The sequence below is a fragment of the Danio aesculapii genome, chromosome 12 (assembly GCF_903798145.1).
Source record: "Danio aesculapii chromosome 12, fDanAes4.1, whole genome shotgun sequence".
Classification (NCBI taxonomy): Eukaryota; Metazoa; Chordata; class Actinopteri; order Cypriniformes; family Danionidae; genus Danio; species Danio aesculapii.
The window spans coordinates 46,882,680-46,898,182 of NC_079446.1; the positions used below are offsets into that span (position 1 = coordinate 46,882,680).

The 15,503-nt window shown below is 36.7% G+C and overlaps 1 protein-coding gene across 3 annotated transcripts in view; it reads right to left on the reverse strand.

Annotated features, from left to right (window-relative positions):
- Positions 1-15,503, reverse strand: part of fdxr (ferredoxin reductase) — a 53,219-nt gene that overhangs the window by 22,065 nt on the left and 15,651 nt on the right. For all 3 annotated transcript variants that reach the window (XM_056468963.1, XM_056468962.1, XM_056468964.1), the window contains exons 6-10: positions 13,247-13,360; positions 13,058-13,159; positions 7,534-7,641; positions 7,261-7,345; positions 2,518-2,696 (exon numbers count right to left, since the gene is read on the reverse strand). In XM_056468963.1, coding sequence (XP_056324938.1) covers positions 2,518-2,696; positions 7,261-7,345; positions 7,534-7,641; positions 13,058-13,159; positions 13,247-13,360 — 588 coding nt within the window. The remainder of the gene's footprint in view (positions 1-2,517; positions 2,697-7,260; positions 7,346-7,533; positions 7,642-13,057; positions 13,160-13,246; positions 13,361-15,503) is intronic.

Here is a 15,503-nt window from a genome sequence, read left to right on the forward strand (position 1 = left end):
CCAACAAGCTTTGATGTTAACCAGACATGAGGCAACGTGTGAAACACAGCGAGACCACAGTTTAACCTCATGTAAAAATAGCCATAGGAATCCACTGAACCCTACAATAATAACGTCTGCACGGCTGTAATCTAATCTCAAGCGTGACTGAGACTGAGGCTGTAGGAGAGCTAACGTGATAACATTATTTTTCTTCTCTCTCAAGCAGGACTATCCAGATGTAGACAGATTAGAATGACAGTCTCGTGTTGAGCAACTCTTTCTATATCACCCCAGAAAAACATAATAAACGATTAAGATTAAGTAAATAACTGTGTGCGGCAGCCAAAGCCAACTCAAGCTTATTTACATTTATATGTTTGCAGGCGGTTTGAGAGTTTCTATTTATTTATTTATTTATTTACTAGTTAATTTATTGATTTATTAATTTTATTAATTAATTTATTGATTAATTTATAGATTTTTTATTATTATATTTACTAATTGCTTTATTAATTTATTGGTTGATTAATTTATTGATTATTTATTGATTGATTTATTTATTTATTTATATATTTATTGACTTATTGATTATTTTTTATTTATTGATTTATTGACTTATTGATTTATTTACTGACTTATTGATTTATTTATTAATTAATTGATAGATTGATTCATTTATTGATTATTTATTGATTTATTAATTGTTTTATTAATTTATTGGTTTATTTATTGATTTACTGATTTATTTATTTGTTGATACATTATTGATTAATTTATTAATTTATTGATTTATTTATTGACTTATTGATTTATTAATTTATTAATTATTGATTAATTTATTGATTTATTGACTTATTAATTTATTTACTGTTTTATTTATTGATTTATTTATTGATTAATTTACTGACTAATTAATTTATTTACTGTTTTATTTACTGATTTAATTATTTTTAATTAATTAATTTATTTATGGATTTAATTTATTAATTTATTTACTGTTTTATTTATTTATTTAATTATTTTTAATAATTTTTTTATTTATGGATTTAATTTATTAATTTATTTACTGGTTATTTATTTATTTATTATTTTATTTTATTGATTTATTGATTGACATATTAATAAATTATTTAATTAATTTAAGGATTTATTAATTTACTGATTTATTTATTGATTTATTACTTTATTGGTTTATTTATTAATTTATTGATTGATTTATTTATTTATTGATTTATTAATTCATTTATTTCTTGATTAATTCGTTTACTTCTTGATTTATAAATTTGTATATTTATTAATTTATTGATTTATTAATTGATTGATTGATTGATTGATTGATTGATAGATTGATTGATTGATTGATTGATTTTTTAATGCCATATTAGCAGTATTGGCTTTATTTATGGCAAAGCCTATACGAAATATACAATAAATAACATGTAATCATATCAGTTTCTTAATAAACGTTGATTGTACAAAAAACATACAAATAACAACACTGAAAAGAGTCATATACAATATATTAGTTTGATTAATGATATTCTAAAATTCCTTTTCTCACTAAACCTTTCCCCTTAAAACATCTCCTGAATAAAAAAATACAGATTCTATTAAAATGTGTTTTATCGTCAAAACATTCTTACACAAGTCACAAATAGGTTTTTCTTCCCCTATCAATAAATATGAGTGTGTAGGTGTTGAATGGCCGATTCTACATCCTGTATGTACAATCTGATCATGTCTAATTTCAAAATGGTAATTATTTACCATTTTGTCCTCACAACAAGAAGGTTGCTGTTCAAGCCTCGGCTGGGCCAGTTGGCGTTTCTGTGTAGAGTTTGCATGTTCTCCCCGTGTTGGCGTGGGTTTCCTCCGGGTGCTCCGGTTTCCCCCACAGTCCAAACACATGCGCTATAGGTGAAATAAATGAACTAAATTTGCCGTAGTGTATGATTGTGTGTGTGTGTGTGTGAGTGAATAAGTGTGTATGAGCATTTCCCAATACTGGTTTGCAGCTGGAAGGGCATCTCATGCGTAAAACATATGCTGGATAAGTTGGCGGTTCATTCCGCTGTGGAGACCCCTGATTAATAAAGGGACTAAGCTGAAGGAAAATGAACAATTTACAACTTACAAATGGATTCACTTCATATAATCTGTTATTTACTGCATGTGTGAGTTATTACATTCATCTCATTCCATTAGTTTGAGAGTTTCAAAACAAGGCAAAGGCAAACCATAATTGATATCAGTAGCTCCTCTAATGAACTGACGTCTTATTAAAGTGAACAGAACAGAATATTTTGTTTCTTTCTTCTGTTGAACAAAAAATGAAAACATTTTGACGTTGAAAACCTGTAACCATTGACTTCCATTCCAAACAAATACAATAGAAGTCAATGGTTACAGACTCCAACATTCTTCACAATATCTTCTCCTAAACTCCTAAAGCTTTAAAACAAGTGAAGAGTGAGTAAATGATGACAGAATTATCAGTTTTGGGTGAACTATCCCTTTAAACGTCATGCATGTTACCTCCAGCTTATTAAGGGCCAGTCGGATTCCTGCAGCTCTTTTCCCATCAGCCCCTGCCAGAACCTCCACAGGACTGCGAAGGAAGCGAAAACCCCAGGACTTCTCAAGTTTTTTATCTCCTCCTTCCTTCACGGCCTTCATCATTAAATCCGTCAGTCTCTTTCTAGGTCTCGGAAGCTCTAATAAACATACAGAAGCACTTTAGAGGGGATCTATTATGCAAAAATCACTTTGATAAGGGGTTTAAAGACAGTTGAGTTGCAGCCGTGTGTGAATATAAGCAGCTTCTAACACTTTGATTGATATTCTCCCTTTGTATGTGTCATTAGAGGGGGGAAAGCCCCGCCCACTAGTCCATCTCTCCCTCACTAGCATAGGACGTTGGTCTTGTTTTTAATCTGCCACCATGCTGACACACAGGCATTTGTAGCTCCGCCCTCTTCTGAAAAGAGCACAATCTCATTTGAATTTAAAGCGACAGTCACCAAAATGTCAGAATTTGAATCAAACCCTAAAAGGATCAGTTTCAGAGAGCTATAAGACATTATTGATGGGGTATTTTGAGCTGAAACGTCACTACACACTCTAGGGACATCAGAGACTTTTTACATCTTGTAAAAAGGGGTATAATAGGTGCCATTTAAGACGTCCAAGCTGGTTTACATGCTACAATTAACATGGAATGTAATCACATGGTTAAAAAGTGGCTTTATAAGGCAAACAGACAGCTGCAGATAAGGATGGGAATACTTGTAGTATGGCTCACTGGCCAATAGCTATGTTTCCATCCATCTAATTTATGCATATTTTGGAATATCACATTGAAAAATGTATTAATGGAATAAGTCTCATTTATTGATTTATTTATTGATTTATTAATTTATTAATAAAGGGACTAAGCCGATAAGAAAATGAATGAATGAATGAATGAATGAATGAATGAATGAATGAATGAGATTTAATTCAATTCAACTTGAACTTTTTAAACTTCTAATTAGAGTTTTAGAAACTTTTCTTTTGCCTTTATGAAGTTGTACTCCATAAAACGTTCATTTCATCAACATTTCATTTAAATCTTTAAAACAAATACACAAAACCACATCTGAAAAAAAAAACACATTTTTGTTCTCAAAATTCTTTACAAACTTTTCTTCCTACACTTCCTCTACGGTGGTTTTGGATCAGAGCGCTGCCAAAAAAGAGGAACAAATGTTTATTTTTACAGTAGGTCCATCAGGACTGTTTCCTGCTTAGAAATATCACAATTATTCTGTCTTGATGTGTGTTTTTCATGGGTGAAAAGGCCTGAAAAGGAAAAGTTAATGACCGAGTAAAGATCAAAACAATAAAGCAGACCAGTAGAAACAATGAAAAGGACAAAAAAAAACATTATGGCTTCACTTCCACATCAAAATAAAAAGCTATTTAACGTTAAATCCTCTAAACGACAAAGATACAAAAAAAGAATAATCAACTTATCCAGCTTTTACGCAGCGGATGTCCTTCCAGCTGCAACCCATCACTGGGACTCTCATTCACACACATACACTACGGACAATTTTAACTTACCCAATTCACCTGTACCGCATGTCTTTGGTCTGTGGGGGAGATTAATAAAGGGACTAAGCCGAAAATGAATGAATGAATGAATGAATGTATATTACTGGAGAATTTCTGTGGTTTTATATTACAGATGGTGCGCTGGGTATCTCTGTTAGTGGCGAGACCGCTCGATGTTCGATGCCAACAGTCGGTTGGTGAGTAAACAAATATAACGAATGGAAATACACAGGCCTGTGTGTATATACATTTAATATAATGCTGCACAGTAACGTGTCATTTGTTTGTTTCAGTTGTCTTCATTTTAATCGCTTTGTGATGACACGATGGTGTGCTTTATCTGCCAGATTCCCGCTGAACTGGGCGGGTTGTGTGACGTTTGATTTGGGGGACATTCTGGGGGCGGGGTTTGCGTGATGCGCTGCCAGCTACTGGCCCGACAGTGGAAACGCGACATGATTTCGACCTCACTGCTCAACCTCCCGGGCGATTGACCCGGCCCGATAAAAGCCCTGGCTTGCACTAGCCCGACAGTGGAAATGCGGTGGACGAGCAAATCAAGGCAAACGCAGGTGCAGATTGACTAGCTTCTGTTGTAAATTTTCTTTTAACTGCTCATTATAAAATCTAAATATTTATATTGTATACCAGGCATGGGCAAACTCGATCCTCGAGGGCCGGTGTCCCTGCAGAGTTTTGCTCCAACACTAATCAAACACACCTTAACACCCTAATTAGTGTCTTCAAGATCACTAGAAAGCTACAAGCAGGTGTGTTTGATTAGGGTTGGTGCAAAACTATGCAGGGACACCGGCCCTCCAGGATCGAGTTTTCCCATCCCTGCTGTATACTGTAATGCAATGTTTTAACACTATTCCTAAACATTAAATAAATTAGGACATTATCCATTGCAACTTTAATGTAATAAAGTTTGGCATATTTCACCCTTAATCAAGGTTTTTGGCACTTCATATGGAAAAGTTTGGGCACCCCTGGTCTAGATCCAGCTGGAGAGCTTTAACACAAGAAAAGATTTGAGCAAAAGCTCTGGTATGTCTTTGAAGGGATTATCTATTCATTCATTTTCTGACGCTTTTCCAGGGCTGGGTCGCGGGGGCAGCAGTCTTAGGAGAGAACCCTAGACTTCCCTCTTCCCAGACTCTTCCTCCAGCTCCTCCGGGGGATCCCGAGGCATTCCCATGCCAGCCAAGAGACAGTCCTTCCAGCGTGTCCTGGGTCTTCCCCGAGGCCTCCTCTCGGTGGGAGATGCCTGGAACACCTCCCTAAGTAGGTGTCCAGGAGGCATCTAAAACAGATGCCCGAGCCACCTCAGCTGCCTTCTCTCTACTCCGAGCTCCTCCTGGGTGACAGAGCTATAAGGGTGCGCCCTGCCACCCTGCAAAGGAAACTCATTTTGGCCGCTTGTATCTGAGATCTTGTCCTTTTGGTCTTGACCCAAAGCTCATGACAATAGGTGAGAGATTATTTAATCTTCTCTAATTTCATGAAATACAGTACATCTTTCATTCACCATGCATGTGAGGGGGGCTGAGGGACAGTTTAATTAGACTACATGTATAGGAAGAAATGTAAGAAAGGCCAAAAAGTTTAAAAAATAAAGGGGTAATGCATAATAATCAGGCATCACACACTGAAAAGGCCAACAAGTGGATCCCTATTAACCTTACTCTTCAAGTGTGAGAGGGCGCTGCCATTGCAATCTTTTTGGCTCGAGACTTACGGTCTCATTCACTTCCATGGATTTCTAGATGTTAAAGAGCCTCTATTATACATTAAATAGGGTCATAATTGGGTTTTAAGGGTCTCCAACAACAGGCTGATATGCATGCAAGGTCAACAAACACTTTCATTGTCTTATAATCTGCATTTATTTTTACCTAATTATCCCAGCGACTCCCATATGAATCGTTCAGCGATTCATTTGTTCCTAAACCCCTGCTTAGCGCGAAGCAAATCTGCGCTGATTGGACTGATGACAGCCTGTTGTGATTGGTCGACAACGTTCAGCGCAAGATAGAGTGAAATGGCTTATCAACAATATTGAAGTAGTCACAGTGCAGAGTGTATGTGTGAGCATACCTGCCAACACTCCTGTTTTTCTCGGGAGTCTCCCGTATTTCAGACTCATCGCCAGCCACCTACCCATTTTGTTATTTATCCCGGAAAACTCCCGTAATTTTAACGCCCCCCCCCCCCCCCCCCAAAACACAATTAAATACATAATTTGAAAGCTAGAGAAAACAAGGAGGCAGCCATTTTAATCACACTTACTTACACTTGTGAAATGGAGGAAGAAACTGGTCCATGAACTGTGCACCGATAAAGTTCCTGTCAAGCTCTGACAAAGTCCCATACATCAATAGTCAATAGTCTTTTCTGATCCATCCTTTAACAAACGCCGAGGAATCTCCCGTTGTAAGCGTTTAGATTGCTAAAGCACTCGTCAGAAAAATGACTGGAACAGCACAGGCTGGGCTATAATGCTGAGGTATTTTTGCAAAAATAAACCTTCACCACTGACTCTTCACAGTTTCATCTTTGGGTAGAAAAAATAACACTAACTTTCCCCTCACACTTCCAGTAATATTCAGCTAAGCACAGCGTCTTCATGACTTGATTCAACCGAGATCTGCTGAAGTGTTTGTCTTCCTCTTTTTCTTTGCTGCTGTGTTAGTAAGTGGGGGCCGCAGGTTTCAATTTTCCTGGGTTTGTGCGCAAAATTAATTTTCGTATCCACTTCATGCCGAAACGTCTCATTATCAAGATGGTTCATTTGAAGCACTATGAGTCGAGTTTTATAGATTAATCAATAGTTTTAAACACGGTCCACTTTCAGATTTAAGCCTTAGCTGGATATTTCATTTCACTTTACTGTTACGCACTACATGGAAGGTCATTCTCAAAAACCCATAATAGGAGCTCTTTAAAAACAGCTGGTTATGCTGCTTGATGTTGCAAACTGATATTTCCTTATTATATTATTCTACTTTTTATGTATAGTCATGACCACACTTGTTTGTGGAGTAAGTAGTTTGACCGTTTTCTGCTGTTTATTATTCCTAGTCATTTCTCCAATAGGAAACTGAATCGGAAGTTCTAAAACAATCACAAAAACAATCGCACTTCCGCACAGCAGAGTAAGGTCAATAATGTTTTTTTTACCTTTCAAAGCTTCTGCGATGCCCTCAAAGTCAGCGGGCATCATGTCGGCTCTTGTGTTTAACAGATTCACCATCTCTCTGAGTTCCTGATGAGATGAAGAACAAAAACAAACTTGAAAGGGGACTGAAATGACCGTGTAAGAGGTAGAAAAAAGTTTGTTTTAATAAACAATGTAATTGTTAGATTGAATGTGTTTCTTTTCCCTGCACTTTGATGAAGAACTGGTTCCTCTGCTTTATCAGATTCACACCTGTCTGTCAGGTAGATTCTTACCTTGATTGTGCACGCAATCTGAAGAGGACCTCTGCGACCTACGATCAAAACCCTGCGCACATTACTGCCCGTCAATGCTTCCAGAGCATTCTGGGTAATATCTGTTTCCTGCAAGTATAAAAAAATAAACAATGACACACATTTGACGGAAATCCAACTGTGGCAGTATAGCAGGAAAGCGTAGGTGACTGAATTTATTTATTTATTTTAAATAGGCTTATTTTACAGCTCCGTGTAAGATTTGAGATATCACAAATACTTTATGGTCTTTGACAATTCCAACATGAGCTGGAAACACAGAGACGATTGGATCCACCCCACCAGGTGGGAATGCGGGAAAGTTCACTTTTCTCCTTTCCTTCATTTACATATAAAACATCTGCCGAAATAAACCCCTCTGTTTAGAATCTGAATCAGAATCAGAAAGAGCTTTATTGCCATGTATGCTCACACATACGAGGACTTTGTTATGGTGACAGAGCTTCTACAGTGCAACAGGATAACAGAGACAGGACAAAAAACAGATAATAAATATATATATAAAAAAAATAGAAGTAAGTAGTGAGTGCAAATATACAAATGGACAAGTGTATTTAGAGCTATATTACTATATACAACGTTATATGTGCAGCTGTTATGTGCAAATTGGCATGTAAAGCGTGTTAAATAAGTGTATATGTGTATAAAGTGTATAGCAAGTAGTGATGTTGGTTCCACAATTATTATCATCAAGTGTTCATGAGATGGATTGCCTGAGGGAAGAAACTGTTTCTGTGTCGGGCTGTTCTGGTGCGCAGTGCTCTGTAGCGTCGACCAGAAGGTAAAAGTTCAAAGAGGCAGTGTGCTGGGTGTGAGGGGTCCAGAGTGATTTTGGCAGCCCTTCTGCTCGCTCTGGATAAGTACAGTTCTTTACTCAATCCCTTTTCACCCAACTCACACAGAATGGTCATTTCAAAGTATGAAAGTTTCAATGTATGAATCTATATTAATCAAAGTGACTTTATCTATGTTTGATATCATTTGAAATGTCTGACTGCTATAATAATCTTAATCCCCTTTAGAATTAGACATAATCAAAACAATAGATAAATAATTTCAGGTATCATTTGAACCACTGCTTAGGGTGTGCCTTTACCTATGGGCTTCTGTTCAAATGACCATTTGTTTCCTATAGGCAGAAACTCTTCTGTTATTCGACACACCCCTTCCACAATAGATTCTTGGTTTGGCTAACTTAAGGGAAAGTTCGGCGCGATTCTGTACCCAGATTAGCCCATAGTGTGGAACTTCATGTTTCATGTTATGTATATTTTGAAATCAGGTATGCATCTTCTGCTCTTGGATTTATCTTTGATAATTTGATGTCTTGTATTGATTGTTTATGAATTAACTGAATGAATTGGCATAATACACATTTACCTGTTATGTTTTGTATTATTCAAACAGAGTTCGTGTTATTAAGTCCATAACATTAAGTTAAGTCCATAACACCACACGCCACTGTACAGGTTAGTAACAGACTAAAACACTATAGATGGAGCAGTGTGGCATGCTATACAATGTTCTTAGAGCGCCGACAAACACATTGGCATTAATTCAAGTATACTTAGACTGTAAAAGGCTATCTAAGGGGATAGACCTTCATCTCTAAACTTTTGATATAGAAGTTAGCAGATCTATGGGGACCACATTTAAAATAATCTAAACTGAGTAAGTAGGGTTCTGCCTTTTTAGAATAGCGGTTAATCGTCTCTGTTTAATGACCAATACTGACATGCTTGAGCTAAAGAGATTGTATACTCGGCCAGTACATGACTCAGAATGCTATAGGAATCCGAATGAACGAGAATAATATACAATAATGAACTGAAAAAAATATTCAATCATAATCTAAAGTAATATTCAAGAGTTCACACTTAGATATTGTTTGACAACTGTTAGCATGTTTGGCATGCTGTCCCGGGAGAGAACCCTGAGCTCGGAGATAGGTGAGCCCAGAGCTCCCGCCTGGTCCATAGAGCATGTGAGGGGAGTACGAGATCAGGTGGTTCTCGAGAGCTCCCCGTGGTGAAAGAAAAAGGAGGAGAAGGGGTGGATGGGGGGTTTCTTCGGGAAACGAAGATAAGAGAGTAGTTCTAGCTAGGCTACTTATAGTGAGTTGGGGTTAATCTGATTGGCTAACTAGTGAATGTAGATGAGTGGCCAGCTGCAGTCAATCATATCACGTGCTCCTCTCTAAATTAGTTTGAAAACTTCACTTAAAAGAAACAAAATAATCCTATCAATATTTTATAATTGGAGTCAGATTAAACGAGGATAAATATATTAATATTCTAAACCACCTCATATTAAAATTGGAGTCAGATATGAGTTAAGTTCAAAGTAAATCAACATTGTGCACTGGAAAGAGCGAACATGCAGTGAACCTTCGTCAACCAGCAGACACTGTCGTTGGACTAACTGGCTGGACCTTACACTCAGCTTAGAGAGTGCTGTTTGTGAGTTTTTGACTCTTCTTAGCATAAAAATATCATAATATGTTTGCAGATATTTCAGAAACATGCTAACATATTTTGTGTTAATTTGTGTAATGCTAAGTCAGTTATTCTGCTTTGAAAATGTGCATCGAGTATCTGAATGTATATCATCCTTTGGTTTCTAACCAGCTCACTGCCAGTTAACCCAATTATATTTCAGCAATATTTTTATAATTCAGCAATACATTTCAGACTGCAATACCTAATTCAAACACTGCATGTCAATTTTACATACTGCATACTTTTACATACTATAAACAGTTCAGTTTTACCATTTGCACAGTGATAGGTTGAGAATTTCACACAATCTATGACACTTTTACGATAGATGTGACACTTTTACAATCTCAGTGGACATAAAAGGTTCCCGCTGAGCTGAGGGAACATAATTAATAGTTTTCAGTCTGGTGACCTTTGAATAAACCTAGCTTGTAAAAAAACATGGGCCGTAATGGCAGCAACACTATGATCTCTATAGAAATGCAGCACAATCGAGTCATATTTCCATCCAGAGCGTTCTAGGTAATATCAGTTTCCTGCAAGTATAACAAAATAAACAATGAAGCACATTTGATGGAAATCAGACGGTGGCAGTTTAGCAGGAAAGCGTAGGTGACTGAATTGATTTATTTATTTTAAATAGGCTCATTTTATAACTCCGCTTAGAGATAAAGGTGCTGTTTGTGAGTGTTTGACTCTTCTAAAGGATAAAAATACTTAATTAGATATTAGAGTATGGAGTTATTAATGAAACATGCTAAGTGTACATATTTTTTCATCTGAAAAACAATGCAAAAGTCAGATATTCTGCTTTAAAAATGTCTGTTCCCTGCCAAATGTCTACCTTGTTTTTGTCTCTATAACCAGCCCACTGCCAGTTTACCCAATTATATTTTACAAATATTTTTATAATATAGCAATACATTTCAGACTGCAATACCTAGTTCAAATACTGTGCCTCAATTTACATACTGCACCTCCAAACAGTTGAGTTTTACCATTTACATAGTGATAGATTGTATACTCGAAACATAAAAGTGCCATAACTCCTGCCTGTCTAAGCTTCCGGATTATCCTGAGCGCTATCTGTTTCCTGCAAGTATAACAAGATAAACAATGACGCACATTTGATGGAAATCAGACTGCAGCAGTGTAGCAGGAAAGCGTAGGTGACTGAATTGATTTATTTTTTAGAAATATGCTCCTTTTATAACTCAGCTTAGAAATAAAGGTGCTATTTCTGAGTTTTTGACTCTTCTAAAGCATAAACATACTATAACATGTTTGCAGTTATTAAAGAAACATGCAAACATATTTTTTTTCTGAAAAACAATGCTAAAGTCAGATATTCTGCTATGAAAATGTACATTCCCTGTCGAAATATCTGTCCTTGTTTTATCCTCTATAACCAGCCCAGAGTCAATTTACCCAATAATTTGTCAGCAATATATTTCAGACTGCATTACCTAGCTCAACCACTGTGCCTCGATTTACAAAGTGCACCTTTAAACAGTTCAGTTTTATCATTTTTACCATTTACATAATGATAGATTGTAGACTAAGCAGAAAAGTACTATAATTACTGCCTGTGGCAGTTTAGCAGGAAAGCGTAGGTGACTGGATTTATTTATTTATTTAAAACAGGCTTATTTCATAACTAACTAACTAACCAACCTTATTCTGGCATGTTTGTGGATTTTTAAATGCCGAACCATCCACAAAGAGGACATTGTCACAATTTTCAAGCGGTTCGTCAGAGAGGTCAGGTTGTGGTGTACACACCTGTTCGAGTGCTGTTAAACAACAATGATGCTCCTCCCCATCTTACTCAATAGGAAGAAGAGTAGCCGCATTCAACCCTGTACATCGTTTAACACTCACATTTGGCATATCTACAAGGTATCACAGCCAGCGAGCTGTCGACAAATGCAATGTTTTTTGTTCTTGGAGTATCATAGACACTGCATGCGGCACCATCAGTATCAAATCAGAATAACCAATAAAATCTCTTGAAGCCATAACAGCTTTTTCTGCAGCCGCTACTGCTCTTAAGCAACGTGGCAGGCCTGCTGTAACAGGGTCAAGTTTGCTTAGAGATAAAGGTGCTGTTTGTGAGTTTTTGACTTTTCTAAAAGCATAAAAATATCATATGCTTGCAGATATCAGACGATGGCAGTTTAGCAGGAAAGCGTAGGTGACTGAATTGATTTATTTATTTTAAATAGGCTCATTTTATAACTCTGTTTAGAGATAAAGGTGCTGTTTGTGAGTGTTTGACTCTTCTAAAGCATAAAAATACTTAATTAGATATTAGATTATGGAGTTATTAATGAAACATGCTAAGTGTACATAGTTTTTCATCTGAAAAACAATGCCAAAGTCAGATATTCTGCTTTAAAAATGTCTTACCTAGTTAAAAATGTCTTACCTAGTTAAAACACTTCATGTCAATTTTACATACTGCACATATAAACGGTTCAGTTTTACCATCAACATAGTGATAGGTTGAGTATTTTACAAATATTTTAGTTCCAACTCCAATTAAACACACCTGAACCAGCTAATCAAGCTCTTTCTAGGTATACTAAAACTTCCAGGTAAGTGTGTTGAAGGAAGTTGGAGCTAAACTATGCAGGACACTGACCCTCCAGGACCGAGTTTGGACACTCCTGATCTAGACCCTGAATTAAAAAAAAATGGGAGATCTGCAAAATTGTGCATAGTTTGCTTGATATTGCGATAAATTCAGCGCCCGCATCGTTGTTGTTTTTATATCAATTGAAACCATCATGTCCCTGTCAAAGCTACAATTCGACTATGTTTACACCTAACACATTCAAGTAAACTTTATTTATTTATTTTATTACTTATTTATTTATTTATTTATTTATTTATTCATTCAAGTTACATAAGATCACATCTACATTTGTTAAAAAACGAAGTGAACAACACGGGTATTTCTGATGTTATTGAAAGCAAACACAGACCTTCAGCATGTCTACAGGCGAGAGGAGTATTCGGGCCACATCCAGAGCCACATTTCCCTGTCCGAGAACCACAGCCGTCTCACAGCTGAGATCAGGACACAGCTGCAGATCACCAGAAAACATGGAGTTATTTTGGGCTTTTTAACGTTACATACAAAAGCATGTGGTGTGATTTAAAACAACCAGAACCTCCGTATTGCTGGGAACCCCGTTGTACCATCCAACAAAGTCTTTAGCTGAAAACACATTGCTCAGATCTTCTCCTGGAATTCCCATCGAACGGTTTCCCTCAGCTCCGTAACTCTGATGGAACAAAAGTGTGAGGAGCAATGAGTGGTAGTTATTTGATGCAGTGCTATTAAATGATTTTGAACAGATGGATATTTTTAATGCATGCAAGTTTTAATACGATACATCCACAATTTAAAGCAATGCAGATACAAAGTTTTATTATCGTTCTTTTGTGAATTATTACACATATGACATTTTTTATGTGATATACTACTTCATAAAAATCATTGATTTATGATCACTTATTTTGCATAGGTGATAAAGTTGCATCAGTCACGTCTGCCCTAATGAAAAAAAAAATACTATATTTAATAATTGTAAGTGCAGCACGGTGGCGCAGTGGGTAGCACAATCGCCTCACAGCAAGAAGGTCGCTGGTTCGAGCCTCGGCTGGGTCAGTTGGCATTTCTGTGTGGAGTTTGCATGCTCTCGCCGTGTTCGCGTAGGTTTGCTCCGGTTTTCCCCACAAGTCAAAAAACATGTGGTATAGGTCAGTGGTTCCCAAACTTTTTGCTGTGTGCACACCCTTTCTAATATTGGACACCTGTCAAGCACCCCTTTCTCCAGTTAAACTCCACATTTATAACTACAATAACTAGATACACAAATTCAGTATACGTGATTAAAATAAAAATAATAAAATGAATGTGAATTTAATGGACGAGCTTTTATGAAGTAGACAATTTTCACAGCGCCATTAAGTACAGACAAAAGTTCATCATGCATGTTTAGCATCGCTACAGATGCTGCAGTGTACCCAGGAAACCGATGGTGCAACTTTTCAGATGGAAGCTACTGCTCCTTTGTGCCTCATTTTTTCTTCTTCAGTAGTTTCTCCAATTTTCCTTGAAAAAAAAAAACTTACAAGCATGTCTTGTAAGTGGCTGTGTCTTATTTGTAAGTGCCGGATCATACATGAGGGCATAAGACTGCTATTAGCTAAAACCTCACCACAGAATACACATTGTGTATTTGGAGTTTCTGCATCTCCAATCTATGTAAGCCCGAAGCCAATGTAACTGTCGATATATTTGCGTTTCTTATACTTGACGTTTTCTCACTCTCAAGCGTAGCCCTAATTCTCTTCATTGGTACATCTCTGCTGGATTTCTCTGTTCCCGCCTGCACCTCTTCACCTCGTTCGTTATCAGAGTCCATATATTTAGGGCCGCTGCACATCTCCATAGAAGAGGCCGATGTAGATGGTTCATCCCTATTGTTACCTGACTTCTTTAAAGTGCCAGTTTTTAACCAGGTGTACATTTTTGATAAACATAGTAAGTGGAAAACAAATTGTAAATGTACTATCACTTAGCGTCTAATGTGAAAGGGCAGGGCTATTGTGATGCAGACATGAAACCGTGAGATGAGTGAGTATGCATAGTTTGTATGTTACAATTTGTAATGTGATTTTTTTTTTCTCTCTCTCACAGTGAATTTCTTTTCTCCAAAAATATGACGTGAAGTTTACCCAAAATAAATGCATAAAATTAATAAAAGATGAAATTTTCCGCCATTACAAACATTCTCTCACGCACCCCTGGTGGTCAGAATGCGCACCCCAGTTTGGGAACCGCTGGTATAGGTGAATTGGGTAAGCTAAACTGTTCGTAGTGTATGTGGGAATGGGTGTGTATGGGTGTGCATGGATGTGTCCCAGTGATGGGTTGCAGCTGGAAGGACATCCGCTGCGTAAAACATATGCTGGATAAGTTGACGGTTCATTCCGCTGTGGCGACCCCAGATTATTAAAGGGACTAAGCCGAAAAGGAAACAAATGAAGCAATGAATTTATTGTAAATACTGTAGTGTTTTTGAACCACACTATAGTAAAGTACTTGAATTAATCTGTTGTGGTGATTCTATAGCTGCTATGGCCCAATGACCCAATGCTGCAGTTTTCTACAATTATAGGGTATATTATACTACTATACACCAATGTTTACTATAGTGAAAACTAAAGTATACCACAGTATTACATTTAAACAGTTATATACTACAGTCAGTACTACAATATGCTGGAGCATTCACTAACAAATAGTAAAATACCAACCCTATTTCACGGCAATTCATAACCTTTTGATGTAGTGGCTAATTCGTATGAATACGGTCTTATTTGTACAATTTAATACGATTTGCTCATCCTCTAATGACG